Source organism: Artibeus jamaicensis, unplaced genomic scaffold, assembly GCF_021234435.1.
Source record: "Artibeus jamaicensis isolate MK-2021 breed Jamaican fruit bat unplaced genomic scaffold, CSHL_Jam_final contig_786, whole genome shotgun sequence".
In the NCBI taxonomy this organism is placed as follows: domain Eukaryota; kingdom Metazoa; phylum Chordata; class Mammalia; order Chiroptera; family Phyllostomidae; genus Artibeus; species Artibeus jamaicensis.
Genome location: NW_026521971.1, coordinates 3925014 through 3942140, shown reverse-complemented (window position 1 = coordinate 3942140; position 17127 = coordinate 3925014). Strand labels below are relative to the sequence as shown.

Here is a 17127-nt window from a genome sequence, read left to right as displayed (position 1 = left end):
TCTGACCACAGCCCTGGCTGGTGTAGCTCAGCAGATTGAGTGAGGGCCTTCGAACCAAAGGATGGCAGTTGGAGTCCCAGTCAGGGCACATGCCTGGGTTGCAGGCCAGTTCCCAGCAGGTGAGGGTCGCATGAGAGGCAACCATACACTGATATGTCTCTCCCTCTCTCCTTCCCTTTCCTTCTAAAGAATAAATAAAATCTTAAAAAATAAATGTCTGACCATACCTCCAATGACACTGAGAACCACCAGCAAATGGCCACATTTCCTCAGTCGGTTCACTGTCACCATCTCCACGTCCGAGAGAACTTTTCCGCTCCTCTCCCTGCCTTTCCAGCTCTCCAACGCTCCCTCTCACGCCTGCTCGTTCTCAACTGATGACCTCACTGGAAAATCAGGAGAGAATTCTCTCTCCTTCTGGAGGCAAACACAGCAACCCACTCCAGCCACGCACACCCACTTTGCCTTCTCTCCGACTCCAAGGGACACACCGTGCCCCACACCTCCACCTGCCCACCCCCTGCTGGTCCAGGACTGTGCTCTCACAACCATCCCCTCGACAACTCTCAGACTGGTGCCTCCAGCCTGCACGCCAACCTCACAGTCTCCACCTGCTGACCCGAGAGCTACCTGGGTGACTGACACGTACCTCAAACCTAATGTGTACAAAACGGGGTTCTCAACTCCCTGCCCTGCCCTCCACACCGTCTTCCCCAGCTCAGTGAGTAACACCAACGGGACCACCCTCCACCCTACAGCTTGATCTAAAACCTTAGGGTCACCTTTGACCCTCCCCACATGCGCTCTAACAGGAAGTCACAATTGTTCCAACTCCAGAATACGTGGGGAACTGCTCCCTCCAGTCTCCCATCACCTCTTGCCTAGCCTGCTGCAATGGCAACCCATGCAATATGGCCCTCTGACTGTCTATTCTCAGCAGAGCCCCCAGAGTGATCTTTTTAAACATACACAAATCACAGTACTTCTCTGCTGGAAATCCTCCAATCGCTTTCTTGCACAGAAGAAAATCCAAACTCCTCACCACGTTTACAAGGCTTCAGTGCGCTCGCCTCTCCCTCTCCACAGCCTCATCTCCCACCAGCCCCGTCCCCTTCCTGTCCTCAAGAACACCAGCCTCCCGGCTCTCCCTCGGTCATGCCAAGATCATGCCTGCTTCAGGAATCTTGTACTTCCGGACTTGCCGGAAGGCTCTTTCTCTGGGTCTTCACATGCTGAGCGCCATCACGTTATTCAGGCCTCAGATGTCCCCTCCCTAAAGGGGCCTTGCCAGACCACTCCATCCACTCCACGGCAAAGCCAACTGTAATCTCCTTCATGACACTCATCACTGCCCAAAACCATGCTGTCTACTCACTTGCGCTCTGTCCCCCTTTCCCCTCGGATGGGAGCTGTAGACATGAGCTTGTAGTGCCTGGCACAGGGAAAATGCTTAATAAATACCCACTGAGTTCATGAATATTACTTTTACAGTAAAAAACTAATTTTTTAAAAATTTAACTGCATGTACAATTGCCACATTGTAAACAACTGGACCTATGAAGAAAAGAGAATAGTAAAAAAGGTGAAAGTAGTTACAATGGGAAATCTTTTTATTTATCAGCCTACTTTAATGTTTTATGTTACTGTTTTATAATTTTAAAAAACAGAGTTTCTACCCTAAGTGCAACATAAGGGAGGATCTGCCAGTGCAGAGGGTCACCACTCTAAACACTGATTCTGAGAAAAACAGCCCTGACCCCCAGGAGCTGGCCTGGGCCGTCCCCTGGGCCTTGGCGTTGACTGTAAACATTAATGTGAGGCAACACCACTCTGCGGAGCACACACCGCTTTTCCCGATGCCACCAGGACCCAGCAGACCCCTCAGAGAAAGCTGCAGGAGTCCCGAGTGGGGTGCTGGGCCACGTGTCACCTCCAACTTCTGCATCTGCCTGGTCAAGTCCTACACTACACTGGAGGTGACCAGATCGCCTCTAGCAAATTAAGACAAAAATAAGACCTGTAGTGACATCTGAGCATGGACAAACGATGACCCACCCACCCCCAGCTCACGAGTAACTACGGTTTTTACTCATTTCCACTTTAGTCCCTTCTTCCTATAGGTAAAATTTATTAAAACACTGAGTTATATGTATACCTGAACTTAATATAACTAAGATAATATTGCATACCAACTATACTTAAATTTTAAAATTCTTTATAAAAGCACTTCCCCAATTTAAGGGGAAAACATACTGAATTATAGAGTTGCCCACATTTTGACAGCATCCATCTGCGGACAAAAAGGGGGCTGGCTACATGCTCAGCCTGCCAAGCCCAGGGGAGGCCCGCACAGCGGCCTTATTAACTCAGAGACCTGCAGTAAGCACAAAGGCTGGTCTAAAATGAAAACTAACTGACTGAAAGCAGTTTAAGTCCTAGGCTAGAATCTTCCCTAACAAAAGTCAATCTTTACCTTAATTAAGCCTGTCTACTGTCTCTTTGTATCTATGATAACACACCTTTGGACTGTCAAAGTAACTTCTTTGTTCTGGGCCCCTCAAAGCACAGACTCTGCACCAGAGCACAGAGGACAAATCCCCTCATTGTTATTGGTTAACTGTTGACTGCTGACTATTCTGAACCCAGCAATGTAAAAAAACTTTTTGTCTATCATCTTTCCTTGTATCCAATCCCAGAAGTTTCCCTGCTTCGCTTCCTCCCGACTCCCTAATCTATTCTCACGGGATTTCATGCGACCCACCTACTTCCTCCCTTTTGATAGAATGTACAAAGCAGGGGCAGAACTGCCATTCTCTAGAGCATTTTCTCAATCGCTTGAGTTCTTGCTTCCCAGCAATTGTCCTCAGTTTGGCTGAAGTAAACTCACAAAAATTCTCTACAGGTTTTAATGTTTCTGATGTTGACAGCGAAGCCCCTACACTCTCCCGAACCACTAACACCAGCCCCGACCCTGCACTAAGCCTGCGGCATCGCCCTGAGATGCCTCGCAGCTCCCCACGGTGTGTGTTCTCCCTCGTCTCGCCAAGCAGTGAGCCCAACTTGTTCAACCGACGGTATGTTCCTGATAGTCTTTGCCTGGTGGGAAGTGACAGCTGTCAGGGCATCAACTGCCATGATAGGCCACTACGCGCGCAGAGGTCGCAGGAGCCCGGCTGGAAACACAACTCTAGGGCATAAACTCAGCGCTGGTTCTCCAAACACATCAGCTGATTTTCCTGTCACCTGCCTCTTTCTCTTATAAACTGGCTGAAGTGACGAGAAAAAGACTAGCTAATCCGATGCTGTCCTGGACATCTTCCCTTCCCTCCCATTTCCGAAGTCACCATGGCACCAAGTTAGAGTGTGGCCGGACGACTGACTCATGGGCAGAGCCCAAGGCAACGCTACCCAAGTACTTTAAGCCACATGTTCAAGCCCAATAAATTAGCCCAGGCTTAAAGAAGTCAGGCTGTATGCATGTAAGAATTTTAATAAGCTTGGAAAACGCTACCTACAGCTTATGCGTGAACTTACTGTACCAATGGGATTCCCTGCCACCAGCCACAGAGCGCTAAGCCCCTGACAAGAGCTTCTGAGCACATGGGGCAGCAGTGACAGGCCGTCGGCTTGGTCCAGGTTTCCAGGGGAGTTGGAGACTCACAGCCGAAGGCGGGCAGCCAGATGGACGGAGAGCAGAACAAGGCACGCAGCTCAGTGGAGCCAATGGCATTTACTGGGAAAACATGTCGGAGCTTTCTTGGGTGGAAATCTGGTCCTCACACACCCTTCCAGAAATAAGCAAACACTACGATCAGTGTCTGCATTTATCAAATGCCTGTTTGTATGCAGAACTGCGTTAGGTACAATAGAGAGTTATTTAGGCAAACATGGCCTCTGCCTTCTAGATGCTGACACCTAATATAAATAAAACAACAAATCTGTCCAGAGGATTACCAAACTGACTGAACAAACACAAAAGAGTCAAAAGCACTCACCTTATACACACGTAATGGAGTAAGAACTGCAAGGAAGTCATGGGAGATGACTCTCTAAACAGGGTGGCGCCCTAATGGAACAGTTACCTTGTTAAGGCTGAGTCTCCACCTGGAGATCGGCTTTTAAGAAAAGCTGCCAGGGCTGGCTATGGGCTTGGGGGAGAGGAGCCAATCAGAGACCAGGGTGCAGCTTAGGAGATGACTGAGACAGAAATACAACTAGAGAAAGAAAATTTGACAACTGTCCAAGAAGATCAGGAGAAATCAGTCAAGTCGGTGTGTGTTTCTCAACTGTTGTTATTCATGCTCCCTTCTGATAAACATAAACTCACTCTCTCTTATCACGTTACTTAAAATTTAAAAGGAAACCAAATCGCCTCACCAGCACCAAATCAAAGCAAGAGTGGTTTCAGAATTTGATTTTCCAAATGATAAAACACCCTCTTCCACTAGAGCTAAGTGAGAGTCACTCCCTGGGCTGGGTGATATCAAATGTCAACAAGGGCTGAATCCTCACAGAAGAGGGTTTCGATCCACGTGAGATCAGACAACCAGCAGTATTAGGAAGTCACCACCTAAGGGGACGAAAACAGACCACGGTACTAGCAAGAGTATACAACGGTTACCTGATTGAAGTTTTTGAAGGAGAACTCTTTGTAGATGGCATCTCTCTCTTGTAATTTCATCCATCCTGCTGCTTTAAGGTCAAGTATAGCTTGGCTCTTCTCCTCTGCTGTCAACAAGTGAGCATCTGCTGACTGTGAAAATAACACATTCAATATGTGAAATATAGAGGATTAGCTAAATTTACTCATAATTCTTTTCCTTATTAAAGATGTACAAAAAGTCGTAAAGGCAACAATTTCTAACCTTCTTTGGTTCCTTTGGTCTCAAAATACAAAGTTCTCAAGACACAAACAAAAACAAGGCTGGCTCTACACACATTAGCTGCCTGCACGGGGCAGTGTCTCACTGACGCTGGCCGCTGTCTCACGCTTCTCTGGTGTCTTACAGCCACAACTGAGGTTGGCCATGACCACTGGCCACCTGGCCGATACCCACTAACGATGGCCAGCATTCCAGTTCCTCAGCAACTGAAGGGGACATGCCTACCCAAGGAACCCTGCCAAGTCCACTGGCGGGACCAGGATTAGGACCCAGGGCTCTAAACTCCTGGTCTAGTGCTCTTCAGATGGTCCCACAAAACCTCGTAGCCTTCACGGCTTGCTGACGTGGGACTTAATTATCTGGGTTCACTATCCCTTTCAGGTATGATGAAAACTAACCCCAGAGAGGAAAAAAGCCGAATGCATATTTACATGGGATTTTGATAATAACTTCTGGGGGGTCCACACACCCTCTGGACTACAGGTAAAAAGCCTTTACTTCAGCCGAGTGCGTTTCCTCGGGGCCCCAGTAAGCCCTCCCCCCAGTCTGGCCAGAGCGCTGCCCAGTCCCAAGCACCGGTGTGCACTGTCCGCCTCGCTCCTGCTCCCACTGCCCAGGAAGTTCCCAAAGCCAGCGTGCTGCTCGTTTAGAGGCCCGCGCCTCCCGTACTACTTGTTTTTCAACTGAAAGAACTCCAAGCACCATGGCCAGAGAGAGAAGAGAAGGCACTCCAGTAAAAGTCAGAAGAATTTTGTTCTCATTCTGGCGTAAGCGCCATCCCAAACCTCCTGCCCTACCTGTAATCTGCAGGGCTACTGTAGGCTCAGGTGACAGTGGGACAGTCACCCAGAAAGAATAAGCTAACGTGAGAGTTCTCCATCCAAGGGCAACAGGGGGCTGAGCCGGATGCTCCACCATGAACCTGCAACTCATTCCCGTTTCAGAAATCCTAAAACCTTTATCACTGGCATTAATGTAAGAGGACAGGCAGGAGACTTTCTCTGAGACAACTTATTCTAGAAATTCCGGTCAAGATGGCGGGGTAGGTGAGCACTGTGTTCCCTTCCTCCCACAATCACATCAAAATTACAAGTTGCCCTGGCTGGTGTGGCTCAGTGGATTGAGCTCGGGCTTGCAAACCAAAGGGTTGATGGTTCGAGTCCTAGTCAGGGCACATGCCCGGGTTGTAGGCCAGGTCCCCAACAGGGGACATGTGAGACACAACCACGCGTTGCTATTTCTCTCCCTCTCTCCTTCCATTCCCCTCTCTATAAAAGTACAAGTAAATAAATTAAAAAAGAAAATTATAAGTAAATCACAGAACGACCAACCTAGAGAACCATCTGCAACCTAGCAAAACAGAAGCCCTGTAACTAAGGATATAGAGAAGCCACGATGAGACTGGTAAGAGAGGTGAAGACGCAAACCAAGCTGACCCCACACCCACGTGTGTCCGTTGAGAATCGGGAGGATATCTTGGCTATAGAGGCCCCCCGCTAAGAAGCAAGGGGTCCCAGCCTCACAGTGGCCTCCCCAGCCCCACAGCAGTGTCAAAAAGAGGACCCCCCACAAAACCTGGCTGTGAAAATCAGTGGGGATTCTGTCCACCTGGGTGGTGCTGAAGGCTGCTGGAGACCCAGGCCTCCTCTTAAAGGGCCCACGCACAGACTCACTTGCTCACAGGCCCTCACCCCAGGCTCCTGCAAAGGGACAGTGGCTTGGGAGGCACCAGAGACATACAGGAAGAAACTGAGTTGTGTGGCGTCGGGGTAAGGGCCAGAGGGACTGCCACCCTTGCCCAAGTTGAGCTCTCCTCCTGCACAGCTGAAGGGCACCATCATCACTTTGCCGAGCCCTCCCCCGACACAGCCAAAAGTGACTCTGTAGTGGCCTAGGGAACTGCACTCCCTCCCCGCAGACGACTGCCTGAGGCGGCACCACACCCACGTCAAGGACCAACGGAGGCTACTTCGCAGTGGCAGCCAGACCGTGCTGCAATTTTCTTAAAAAGCCTCCAAGGGCCCTAGCTGCTGCGGCTCTGTGGTTTGGCCACTGGCCTGCAAACCAAAGGTCGCTCGCTGGTTCAGTTCCCAGTGCGGGCACATGCCTGGGTTGCAGGCCAGGTCCTCAGGAGGAGAGGCAGCCAAGCAGTGTTTCTCTCCCGCCCCTTCTCCCTCTCTTCCCCTCTCTAAAAATAAATACATAAAATCTCAAAGAAAAAGTCCTCATAGGTCTGCAGGCCCCGGGGCTGGCTTCTGGCCTCAGTGTGCCCCTAGCTGAATGGACCCAAGTTTGGCACTGGTGCCATTCAGAATTCGCATTAACCTGGTGAACACCACTCTTCCCACCCTGCTGACTCCCTGAGACCCCACCTCACACAACTTGCATACTGCCCGAGGCTCCGTCAGTGACTGAGCAGCTGGCAGGGAGTGGCAAGCCTCACAGTGCCCTGTGCCTTTTGCTGAGCTGCCCTGGGTCTGGAGCCAGTGGAAGCCAGCCTCAGTCTGCAGTGTCCAGCACAGGCAGCTAACAACCACAGAGAGCTCTGTAGCCCCTGCCAGGTAGCCCAGGCCAGTCACAGGCAACTGCTGACCTGGGTCTGCACTGGAGCGCTTCCCAAGAGACCTTGGCAACAACACACCTGGTGGCCAGCTTCAGATCACAACAGACCACCACCCAGAAAGCTCCGCGAGTGTGGCACACCCAAAGGAAGATCTCAGCAGGCAAAAGAGCACCCTGGAGTGAATCCCACTCCATGGGGTCAGCCCCCAGCACAGCAGCTCATTCGCTGTGGTTGTGACCAATCCTCACAGCCAGGGCACCTGAGGGTCGATCCCACCCACTGGTGTGCCAACAGTGATCCAGACTCAACTATACTCTCTCTGCTGGTCCACGGTGCTTCGGGAGCCACAGGCTTCGGTGGAGACATGGCCAAGTCCAAGAACCACAGCACATACAATGAATCTCAAAAATGGTCCAGAAAGGGCATCGAGAAACTCCAATCACAAAACCACACATCTCTTCAGAGGGTAGACCTCAAGTTCCTGAGTAACACGTGCTTTGCCAAGAAGCTCAAGAAGGGCCTGAAGAAGATGCAGGCCCAAGAGACTGAGGTCATGAGCACACACGCTGCGGCTCTCAAGGCCCTTGTAAAGCCCAAGGAGGTCAGGCCCAAGATCGTGGAGGGCAGCAGCCACAAGCTCAATCACCTTGCCTACATCGCTCACCCCAAGCTTGGGAAACATGCTTATGCCCACATCACCAAGACAAGAGTAGACTTGAAAACAAAAGCTGTAATAAGAGACAAAGAAAGGCATTTCATAATGATACAAGATCAATCAAAGAAGAGGATTTAACCCTTGTTAACATTCATGCACCCAAAATAGGAGAACCTAAATATATAAAGCAAATATTGATGAACAAAAACAGAGAGCTCAACAGTAACACAGTCAGCTCTGGCTGGTGTAGCTCAGTGGATTGAGCGAGGGCCTGAGAACCAGAGGATCGCAGTTCAATTCCGAGTCAGGGCACATGCCTGGGTTACAGGCCAGTTCCCAGCAGGGTCACATGAGAGGCAACCACACATTGATGTTTCTCTCTCTCCCTCCTTCCCGTCCCCTCTAAAGATAAATAAATAAAATCTTTTAAAAAATTTCCAGGATAGAACACATATAGGTCACAAAACAAGTTTTAATGGTATAAAATTAGAAAAAGTTTCATGAAAAAACACACACATGGAAGCTAAACAATACGTTACTAAACAATGAATGGGTCAACAATGAGAACAAAGAAGAAATCGAAAGATACACTGAGACAAATGAAAATAAAAACACAACCACCCCAAATCTGTGGGACACAGTGAGAGCAGTTCAAAGAGGGAAATTCATAGCAATACAGGCCTGCCTCAGGGAACCAGAACAATCTCAAATAAACAACCTAAAGTTACACCTAAAGAACTAGAAAAAGAACAACAAAGCCCAAAGTGAGTAGAAGGAAGGAAATAATAAAGATGGAAATGGACTTAAATGAAATAATCTAAAAAAAAAAACAATAAATAGATCAATGAAACCAAGAGCTCGTTCTTTTAAAAGATAAACAAAATTGATAAACCTTTAACCAGACTCATCAAGAAAAAAAGAGAGGACTCAAATAAATAAAATCAGAAATAAAAGAAGAGAAGTGAAAACTGACACCAAAGAAATACAAAGGATTTTAAGAAAATACTATGAACAATCACATGGCAACAGATTGGACAACCTGGATGAAACAGACAAGTTCCTAGAAACATACAATATTCCAAGACCGAATCAAGGAGAAAAAGAAATTCTGAACAGACTTGATAACTGCCAATTAAATCAGTAATTAACACAGTCCCAATAAACAAAAGTCCTGGATCAGATGGTTTCACAGGTGAATTTTACCAAACATTCAAAGAAGAATTAACATCTGTCCTCAAATTATTCCAAAAAGTTCAAAAGGAGGGAAGGCTCCAAAGCTCATTTTACATGGACACCATTACCCTGATTCCAAAACCAAAGACATTTCAAAAAAGAAAATTATAGGCCAACATTCCTGAAGAACACAGATGCAAAAAATCCTCAACAATGCACATTAAAACCACAATGAGCTATCACCTCACACCTGTCAGAATGGCCACCATCAATAAATCAACAGGTGCAAACAAGGCTGTGGAGGAAAGGCACCCTCGTGCACTGCTGGTGGGATTGGTAGGACTACAAATTGGTGCAGCCACGGTAGAAAACCATTAAAAACAGAACTAACTAATGACCCTCAATTCAACTTCTGGATATATTCATCCAAAAAATCCAAAACACATTTGAAAAGGTATACACACCCCTATTTCACTGCAGCATTACTTTACAATAGCCAAGATATGGGAGCAACCAAAGTGCCCATCAATATACAATTAGATTAAGAAGCTGTGGTACATACCGTATTTTGCCATGTATAACGTGCACTTTTTTGCTCAAAACTTTTGAGGGAAAAATAAGGATGTGTATTATTTGTGGCTAGTACTAATTCAGTATCTATATAAATGGTTTTAATTCTTTTATTTATGCTTATGCATCAAAAGTGTAACTCTAGAAAGCAATGATGATATCTGTACGCAAAATAATACCCTGGAATATGATAATCAATTTTGTTTCTAAGTATAAAGAAATAAAAAATTGAATTAAAAACTAAAACAAAAGGGCTTTTTTTCCTGAAAGTTTGGGCCAAAAACATGAGTGCACATTATACATGGCAAAATATGGTACATACAATGGAATATTATTCAGCCATAAAAAATGAAATCTTACCATTCATGGCAGCATGGAAGAACCTCCGGGGGTATTTTACACTGAGTGAAACAAGTCAGACATGTAAAGGCAAATATCATATGATTTCACTTGTGTTGGCATCTAAAGAACAAAATGAGCAAGCAAACAAAACAGAAACAGCCTCATAGATAACAAAGAACAAACTGACGGCTACCAGATAGGAGGGGAGATGGGGGGCTGGGTGACAAGGTGAAGGGATTAAGTACAAATTGGTAGTTACAGAACAGTCACAGGGATGTAGGGTACAGCAAAGGGAATATGTAGTCAATAATGCTGTAATAACTATGAGCAGTGTCAAGTGAGTAGGTCACTGCGTAAATTATATTAATGTCTAACCACTATGCTGTACACCTGAAACTACTATAAAATTGAACATTGACTCTAACTGAAATATTTAAAAAATAATAAAAGGATAAAAAGATAAAAAAAAACAACAGTCTATGAAGAGGAAAAAATATGCTAATGAGCCAATTTTCTAGTTTCCCTTCTTTATTAGGTCAGATACCCTCACCTATAACAAAAAAGAAAAATGAAAATATCTCTAATTAGATAAAAACATTCAAAGGCTTGTTATAAAAAACATTTGCTACAAAGAACCAAAATCTGTTCATTCTTTAAAATGACAGTTTCTGAAACTTTTCACAAAGACCCACTACAAATAATAACATAAAATTCTTATTGAACACTTCAATATTTTAAGTCAACTCAGAGTATTTTGGAAAAGAAACACAACTATCTGCACTCACCCTGAGTGGCCGCAAAGAAAACGACTGAGCGCATTGTAGGTAACGCACCGGTCACCTGCAGTCAGTCTGCGGAACAAGCACAGCTCTCTCCTCTGCCCGCCACAACCCCTTCGTCTACACACAGAAGTGGCCCCCCCTGGAGACACGTCCCACGCAGAACCCTTTGTGGTGGGCTGAATTTTTTTCTGTAGGAATTAGGGGTAGGGACAGGGCAAAGAATAGCCTCTGAAGAGCATAAACTTGATTTAAGGCCTCGCTCTGTTACTTTCAGCTGTGGGACCCTGAACAAATCACTGAGCCTCTCCGCACACCAGCATCCTCGTGTCTACGTGGGAGACATTACAGTAGCGACCTGACGAGATTTTTGAAAGGCTTCCATTAAAGAGGTCTTGAATGCAAAGGCACCCAGTATAGAGCCTGGCACAGGGAAGCCCCTCAAATAGTATCTGTTTGCCCCTCAAATCGTATCTGTTTAGTCATTTCTCCCCAACACCCGAATTTTAATCACCAGCCCTGGATGAGAGTTCCACCTAGAGACGTGCCTAGGGGGAAGTAAGCACTCGGCTTCTGTTCTCACCTTACCGTCCCCAAAGCAAGTGGCTTATCTTCCTCCATCCCTGAGATATTTTTATATATTATCTTCCTCCATCCCTATCAAAAAACTGCAAACTGCCAAACGGACTCCAACAAGCAACTTAAAATAAAATCAGCTTAATGCAACACTTTCCCACTAGGTGGTGCTGCACGTTAAAACTTTCACTCGTTCATTTACCACCAAAACTTTAACTTCTCAGGCAGGATAGCTGACAGACGCCCCTCGTAAGCGGAAAGAATGCATGTGTCACCAAAAGCAAAACTTATTAACTTCTCAAAAATAACACCAAAACAAATTAGTTAACTTAACATTCGGTCACCCCATTTACAGCAAGCGCGCCGCGGCCAAGACAGTCCCTGCTCTCACCGAGTGTACAGCCTAGAGGACCGAACTGTACCTTCAGTCACTTCAAGTGACCTAAACATCAAATATTTTTACATCTACATATATTTTTTTTAATCGTCCCCGTTCGTTTTCTGTTGGAAATTGCATAGACTGCGAAAGGATTTTTAAGCCAAGGGAAACTGGAGGATGCTGTGGCCACGCTAGTCCCGGATCAGCTCGTCCGACCAGCGCGGCTGCCAAAGTCCCACTTCTGGCCGGGGCCCGGGCCTGGGCCTGGGCCTGGGCGGCTCGGGGCGGGTCCCTCCCATCCCTCGGCCAGCACCACGAAGCCTGGACCTCCCTCTGCCCTCGGCACCCACTCACCATGGCCGCGAGGCCGGGACCCCAACTGCGCAGCGCCACCAACCAGCCCCGCGTCAGTCCCCGCGCCCCCAGAGCCACCGCCATGGCGGTCCGCCGAGAGCTGCCCGGCGCACTGCCTGCCCGCCGCCCGCCACCCCGGCCCCGGTTCACAGGCAGCTCTCGGCGGCGGACCAGGCCGCCAGCACAGCCCGGCCCCACTGCGCAGGCCCAGGCGCGCCTGGCCCTGGAAGATCCCCGGAGCTTTGAGGCCAGGTCTGTGGGCAGCGAGGGGGCGCGGCCCTGCAGGCCCCCCGCAGGCCCCGCGCTCGCAGAGGCCGCTCTGCTCCGTTTTCTGCGTCTCTCTTGCCCGGGTGCTGAGGTGCCCCACTTATGCGTGGAAGGTGAGCGACCCCCGGGGCGGTTGGCTTTCCTTGGCGCTTAGGGTTGACACTCGTGGACCGTCTGATGGTGCTGGGCTCCCTCCAGGTTGGTGGGGCGAACAGTCCAGTCGGCAGGGGCATGTGGGGGGCAGGGGAAGGAAGAGATGAGCTGCGGGTGGGTGCCTGGGAACCACTCCAGTGTTCGTGGGGGGCCAGCGAACCTTCCTGATTCAGGTCAGGGGCTCGTATAGGTTACGGCGCCTTAGGTTCAAATTTGAGCTTGCTTTGTGCTTCCTTAGCTGCCAAGGCCCTGGGGCAAGTTGCTTCATCTATATTTGCTACATAATCTTTTTTTGCCTTTTGTCGTTTTGAGATGTAATTCACATTTAACAAAATTCACCCTTTAAAGTATGAAATTCAGTGGTTTTTAGTTAAGAAAACGTGGGGTTTTCTTAACTAAATAAGCAAATTTATAATATAAGCCGTTTTGCAGTGGATATAACAATACATTTTTTTTTAAGGATGAGGCCATGTGAGTTCAACTTAGTTACTGGCAGTTTTACTTCTCATATAGACTTGGAAAAAATAAAGCCTTTTGGCCTCAAAGTAGCCTAAAACTAAAACTTACAGCCCAAACCCACTTTTTGCCCACTTGAAAACTCAGGGAGGAATCTCACTGGAGACCCTAACCAAATGCCACCAGTCTCAAGGCATTTATCTCAGATGCCATAGTTTTTCTGCCTTAGGTGGATAGAGACTAGGGGTGGAATTAAAGGTTGTATTTCCAATATTTACCTTGAGTGTTTAAGATCATGAAAAATGCACACTTGCCCTGGCTGGTGTAGCTCAGTGCATTGATCGAGATTTGATTCCCAGTCAGGGCACATGTCTGGGTTGCAGGCCAGTTCCCAGCAGGGGACACATGAGAGGCAAACATACATTGGTATTTCTCTCCCTCCTTCCCTTCCCCTCTAAAGATAAATAAAATTTTTTTAATCTTAAAAAAATATTTTAAAAAAATGCACATACTTGCTTTTTAAAGTAAGAACTGAGCCCTGGCTGGTGTGTCTCAGTGGACTAAATGCTGACCTGTGACGCAAAGGGTCACGGTTCAATTCCCACTCAGGGCACAAGCCTGGGTTTTGGGCCAAGTCCCCAGTAGGGGGTGCAGGAGAGGCAAGCACACATTGATGTTTCTCTTCCTCATTAATAAATTTAAAGAAAAACAGTTTCTTAAAGAAAATAGGGAACTGGAAAATGAACGGATAGGTGTGAGGCCTGTGAAACTGTTACCGAACAAGAGGTCCGAGGGAGGGGCAATACAATATTTGGCCCACCTAGGGATGCTGAAAACTGCTATACAACAGGGGCCCCTCCCAAAAACAAAATACTAAAATCTACTGGGCTCTTCTGTCCACCGCCAATTGGAAAGACATCTCTTAAAGCCAGAGATTTGTGAAAAGGAAACAAAATGTTTATTTAATGCTATTCAGGCCTAATGCCACCACTAAAATAGCAAAGTCCTTTAGGGTATACACCTACACCCACACAGCGCTCCCTTCTCCCACTGTCCCAACTCCGGGTACCGTAAATCAGGAAAAGAGCACACGTCTGTGTTGCAGGCTGCTGGCACCGTCAGCTGTGTCACTGTGCAGGATCTCGAGTTAATCCAAAGTACTGTGGCACCCTCTCATGGTCCACTGGCAAGAGTCCTTTGTACCCAGTTCCAGTCAAAGTCTCTCCTGCTTTCTAGGCCATGCAGCCAAAGGGGGCACCCCAAAGCCTCGTGGGCCTCTTCTACCAAAGCTGCAGGAGTCCGCACTCCACCAAAAGCATGTGTCTTTCTTCTTCACCTGGCTGCAGGGATCTCCATTCTGGCAAAGCTGTGTGGCTTTTCCCTTTCACCTGGGAAAGAGGGGGTCCGCACCCTGCCAAAACCACGTGGCTCCCTCTTTCACCTCACCAACAGGGGGTCCTCACTCTGCTGAAACCGCGTGGCCTCTGCAATAAACTCTGGGTGTTCGGTTCAAATCTTTATCCCGATCACCAAGAACCTGGTTACGTGTGGCCACCTCCGACAGCTCTATTGAGATATAATTCACATACCATGTAACCTGCCTGTTTAAAGTGTACAATTCATCCCTGATTGGCATGGCTCAGTTGGTTGACTGTCCTTCACAAAGTGAAAAGTTGCAGGTTCAATTCCGGTCGGGACACAGGCCTGGCTTGCTGGCCAGGTCCCCAGTTGGGGGCGTATCGGAGACAACTGACAAATGTTTGTGTCCTTCTTTCTCCCTCCCTTCCCCTCTCTCTAAAAATAAGTAAAAGAAACCTTTAAAAATATAAAATGAAGTATACAATTCAGTGTTCTTTAGTACATTCATAGTGTTAAACAACCATCACAGTCTAATTTTAGAAAGTTTCATCTCCCCCTGAAAACCTTGTACCTACTGCCATTCCTCATTCCCTCCCTCTGCTTCCAGGCCTAGGAATCAGTCCTCTACTTTCTGTCTCCATAGATTTGTTGAACAGGCCCACACGGAGGGGTCCAGCTGGGGCACGACAGGGCAGGACGTGGGCTGTGGGGACACTGGCTAGCCATGAGGACCCACACACCCTTGGAGCTCGTCTTGCTCTGTTTCGATACAGAAACTTTATACCACTCAGTGCTTTCCCTAACACCAGCTCTTCCCCAGTCTCTACTCTTGAACCTCACCTCGCAAGGCCCAGTCCTGTGCCGTACTTTCCTCTGGGGGACCCCGTGTAGCTGGTCTCAGCTGAGTGTTAGAGCAAAGCCCTGGATCTGGTGGTCATCCTGGGGGTCTTTTTTCATCCCCCCACCCTAACTAGACAGAGCGGGGGCCCCATTACATGTCAAATGGCATGAAAATCCCTGTACCTCTAATAGAATAACTCCCACCCTGGGAATCTGCCCCCAAGAAAATGAGAATATTCCATAAATCCAGAAGACAGGTTAGGTAACCAACGCTGAACTACTCAAAGGCCTGTTACACAGCCATGGTTAGGAAGACTGTTAGCAACAATGAAATACTTGACCATTTAAGAAAAAAATGCTACATTATAGCTGTATTATCACTACATCTATGGGAAACACAAGAGATACCATGATCTCAGAGGCCGTGGCACAGAGGCGGGGCAGGGCACCATTCCACAATGCTTGGGTCTGGGGCTGTGTCCACCCACTGGAACCTGCATAACCAAGGGCAAGTGATCTGGGGCCTTGTTCTCTCTTCGGTGAGATGAGATTAAGTAGTAGTGCCAGTCTCATGGGGCTATCGTACAGACAAATGAAATGATACGTAAAGCACTCAAAATAGCCCTTTGCGCGCGCACACACACAGTAATATGCAAGGGTTGGTTATTGTAAGAGACAGAATTACTAGTTTTTTCCCTATACTTTAAGTACAGATACATATGAAAATTGAAATACCAGCTTCATCAACTTACTACGTGTGTAACCTCGGCAGGCCATTCAACCTCTTTGTACCTTGGTTTGCTCCTTCGTAAAGTGGAAATAGCAATGGGACTGTTCTGAGCCATGGAGCCCTTGTGCCGGTGACTGCCCCAGCCACAGCTGTCCACGAGACATGACGTTTTAAACTCTCATCCAATATAACTCAGAGAAGACTCATCTAAGGTTCTACTTCCATAGGATTTAGGGTGCCTTGTGAAATGAACTACTCTCTCAAACACTACAAACAATCAGTATAAAAGCTACTTATCATCATGTAATCAACTGTCATACCTGAATTTAAGATCTTTTAGAAACAGCTTTTCAAAAAGTTTGTATAAATTACACGTGTTTTCTACATGTCTTAAAACTACACTAGAATCAACTTGTGAGCAAGAACAGTGTTTTTATTTCTTTTGGCTCTCACTAAATGTAGCACAGTGCTAACATTTTAAGGTTCACTTAATGCGTTAGCACAGAACCGAAGCTAAAGAAGCTTCAGTATGATACCTTCTAGCATCTGCCTTACCCAGAAAACACTTCTTAAACCACTTCAGGTTCTGTCCATGAAGTTAGAGGTCCCAGGCAACAGGGTGTTTTCCCATCGGTTGCTACTTGTAAGGTCACACTTAGCAATTCTAGTTTCTCCTTCCCATCACAACACTCTCCCCTTAAAGTGTGAGAGAGCACCTGCAGATGAACAGAAAGCCCCACCTTCTTAGACATTCAGGAGTCAAGAGTTTTCTAAAACTCATCAGAAAGGCCTGTTTCTGCCTTTTATATAGTTAGCAGATTGCCCTACTCGTTATTCCACCAGAATACACCACATTTCAAACTGGATCATTCCCTTAAAATACTGGATTACCTGGCTGGGGCATGTGAGAGGCAACCAACCCATCGATGTTTCTCTCCCTCTCTTCCTCCCTCCCCTTCTGTCTAAAAAAAATAAATAAAATCTTTAAGAAAGAAAAATACTGGATTATGTTCTGGTAGTAAAAACAAGAATAGTGAAGTCCACTGGA

The 17127-nt window shown here is 47.2% G+C and overlaps 2 protein-coding genes across 4 annotated transcripts in view; one reads left to right on the top strand and one right to left on the bottom strand.

Annotated features, from left to right (window-relative positions):
* Nucleotides 1-12721, bottom strand: part of PCBD2 (pterin-4 alpha-carbinolamine dehydratase 2) — a 60384-nt gene extending 47663 nt beyond the window's left edge. The window contains exons 1-2 of one of the 3 annotated variants that reach the window (XM_053672737.1): nucleotides 12275-12721; nucleotides 4622-4753 (exon numbers count right to left, since the gene is read on the bottom strand). In XM_053672737.1, coding sequence (XP_053528712.1) covers nucleotides 4622-4753; nucleotides 12275-12358 — 216 coding nt within the window. In that variant the 5' untranslated portion in view covers nucleotides 12359-12721. Of the gene's footprint in view, nucleotides 1-4621; nucleotides 4754-10204; nucleotides 10411-12274 lie in introns of those variants that run through there. The other 2 variants (XM_037138417.2, XM_037138418.2) reach the window with 2 other exon arrangements.
* LOC119044152 (60S ribosomal protein L29-like) lies at nucleotides 7811-8239 on the top strand. The gene has a single exon (XM_037138385.2). The coding sequence runs from the start codon at nucleotides 7811-7813 to the stop codon at nucleotides 8237-8239; it is 429 nt and encodes a 142-aa protein (XP_036994280.2).
* Nucleotides 12722-17127: the final 4406 nt, after the last annotated feature.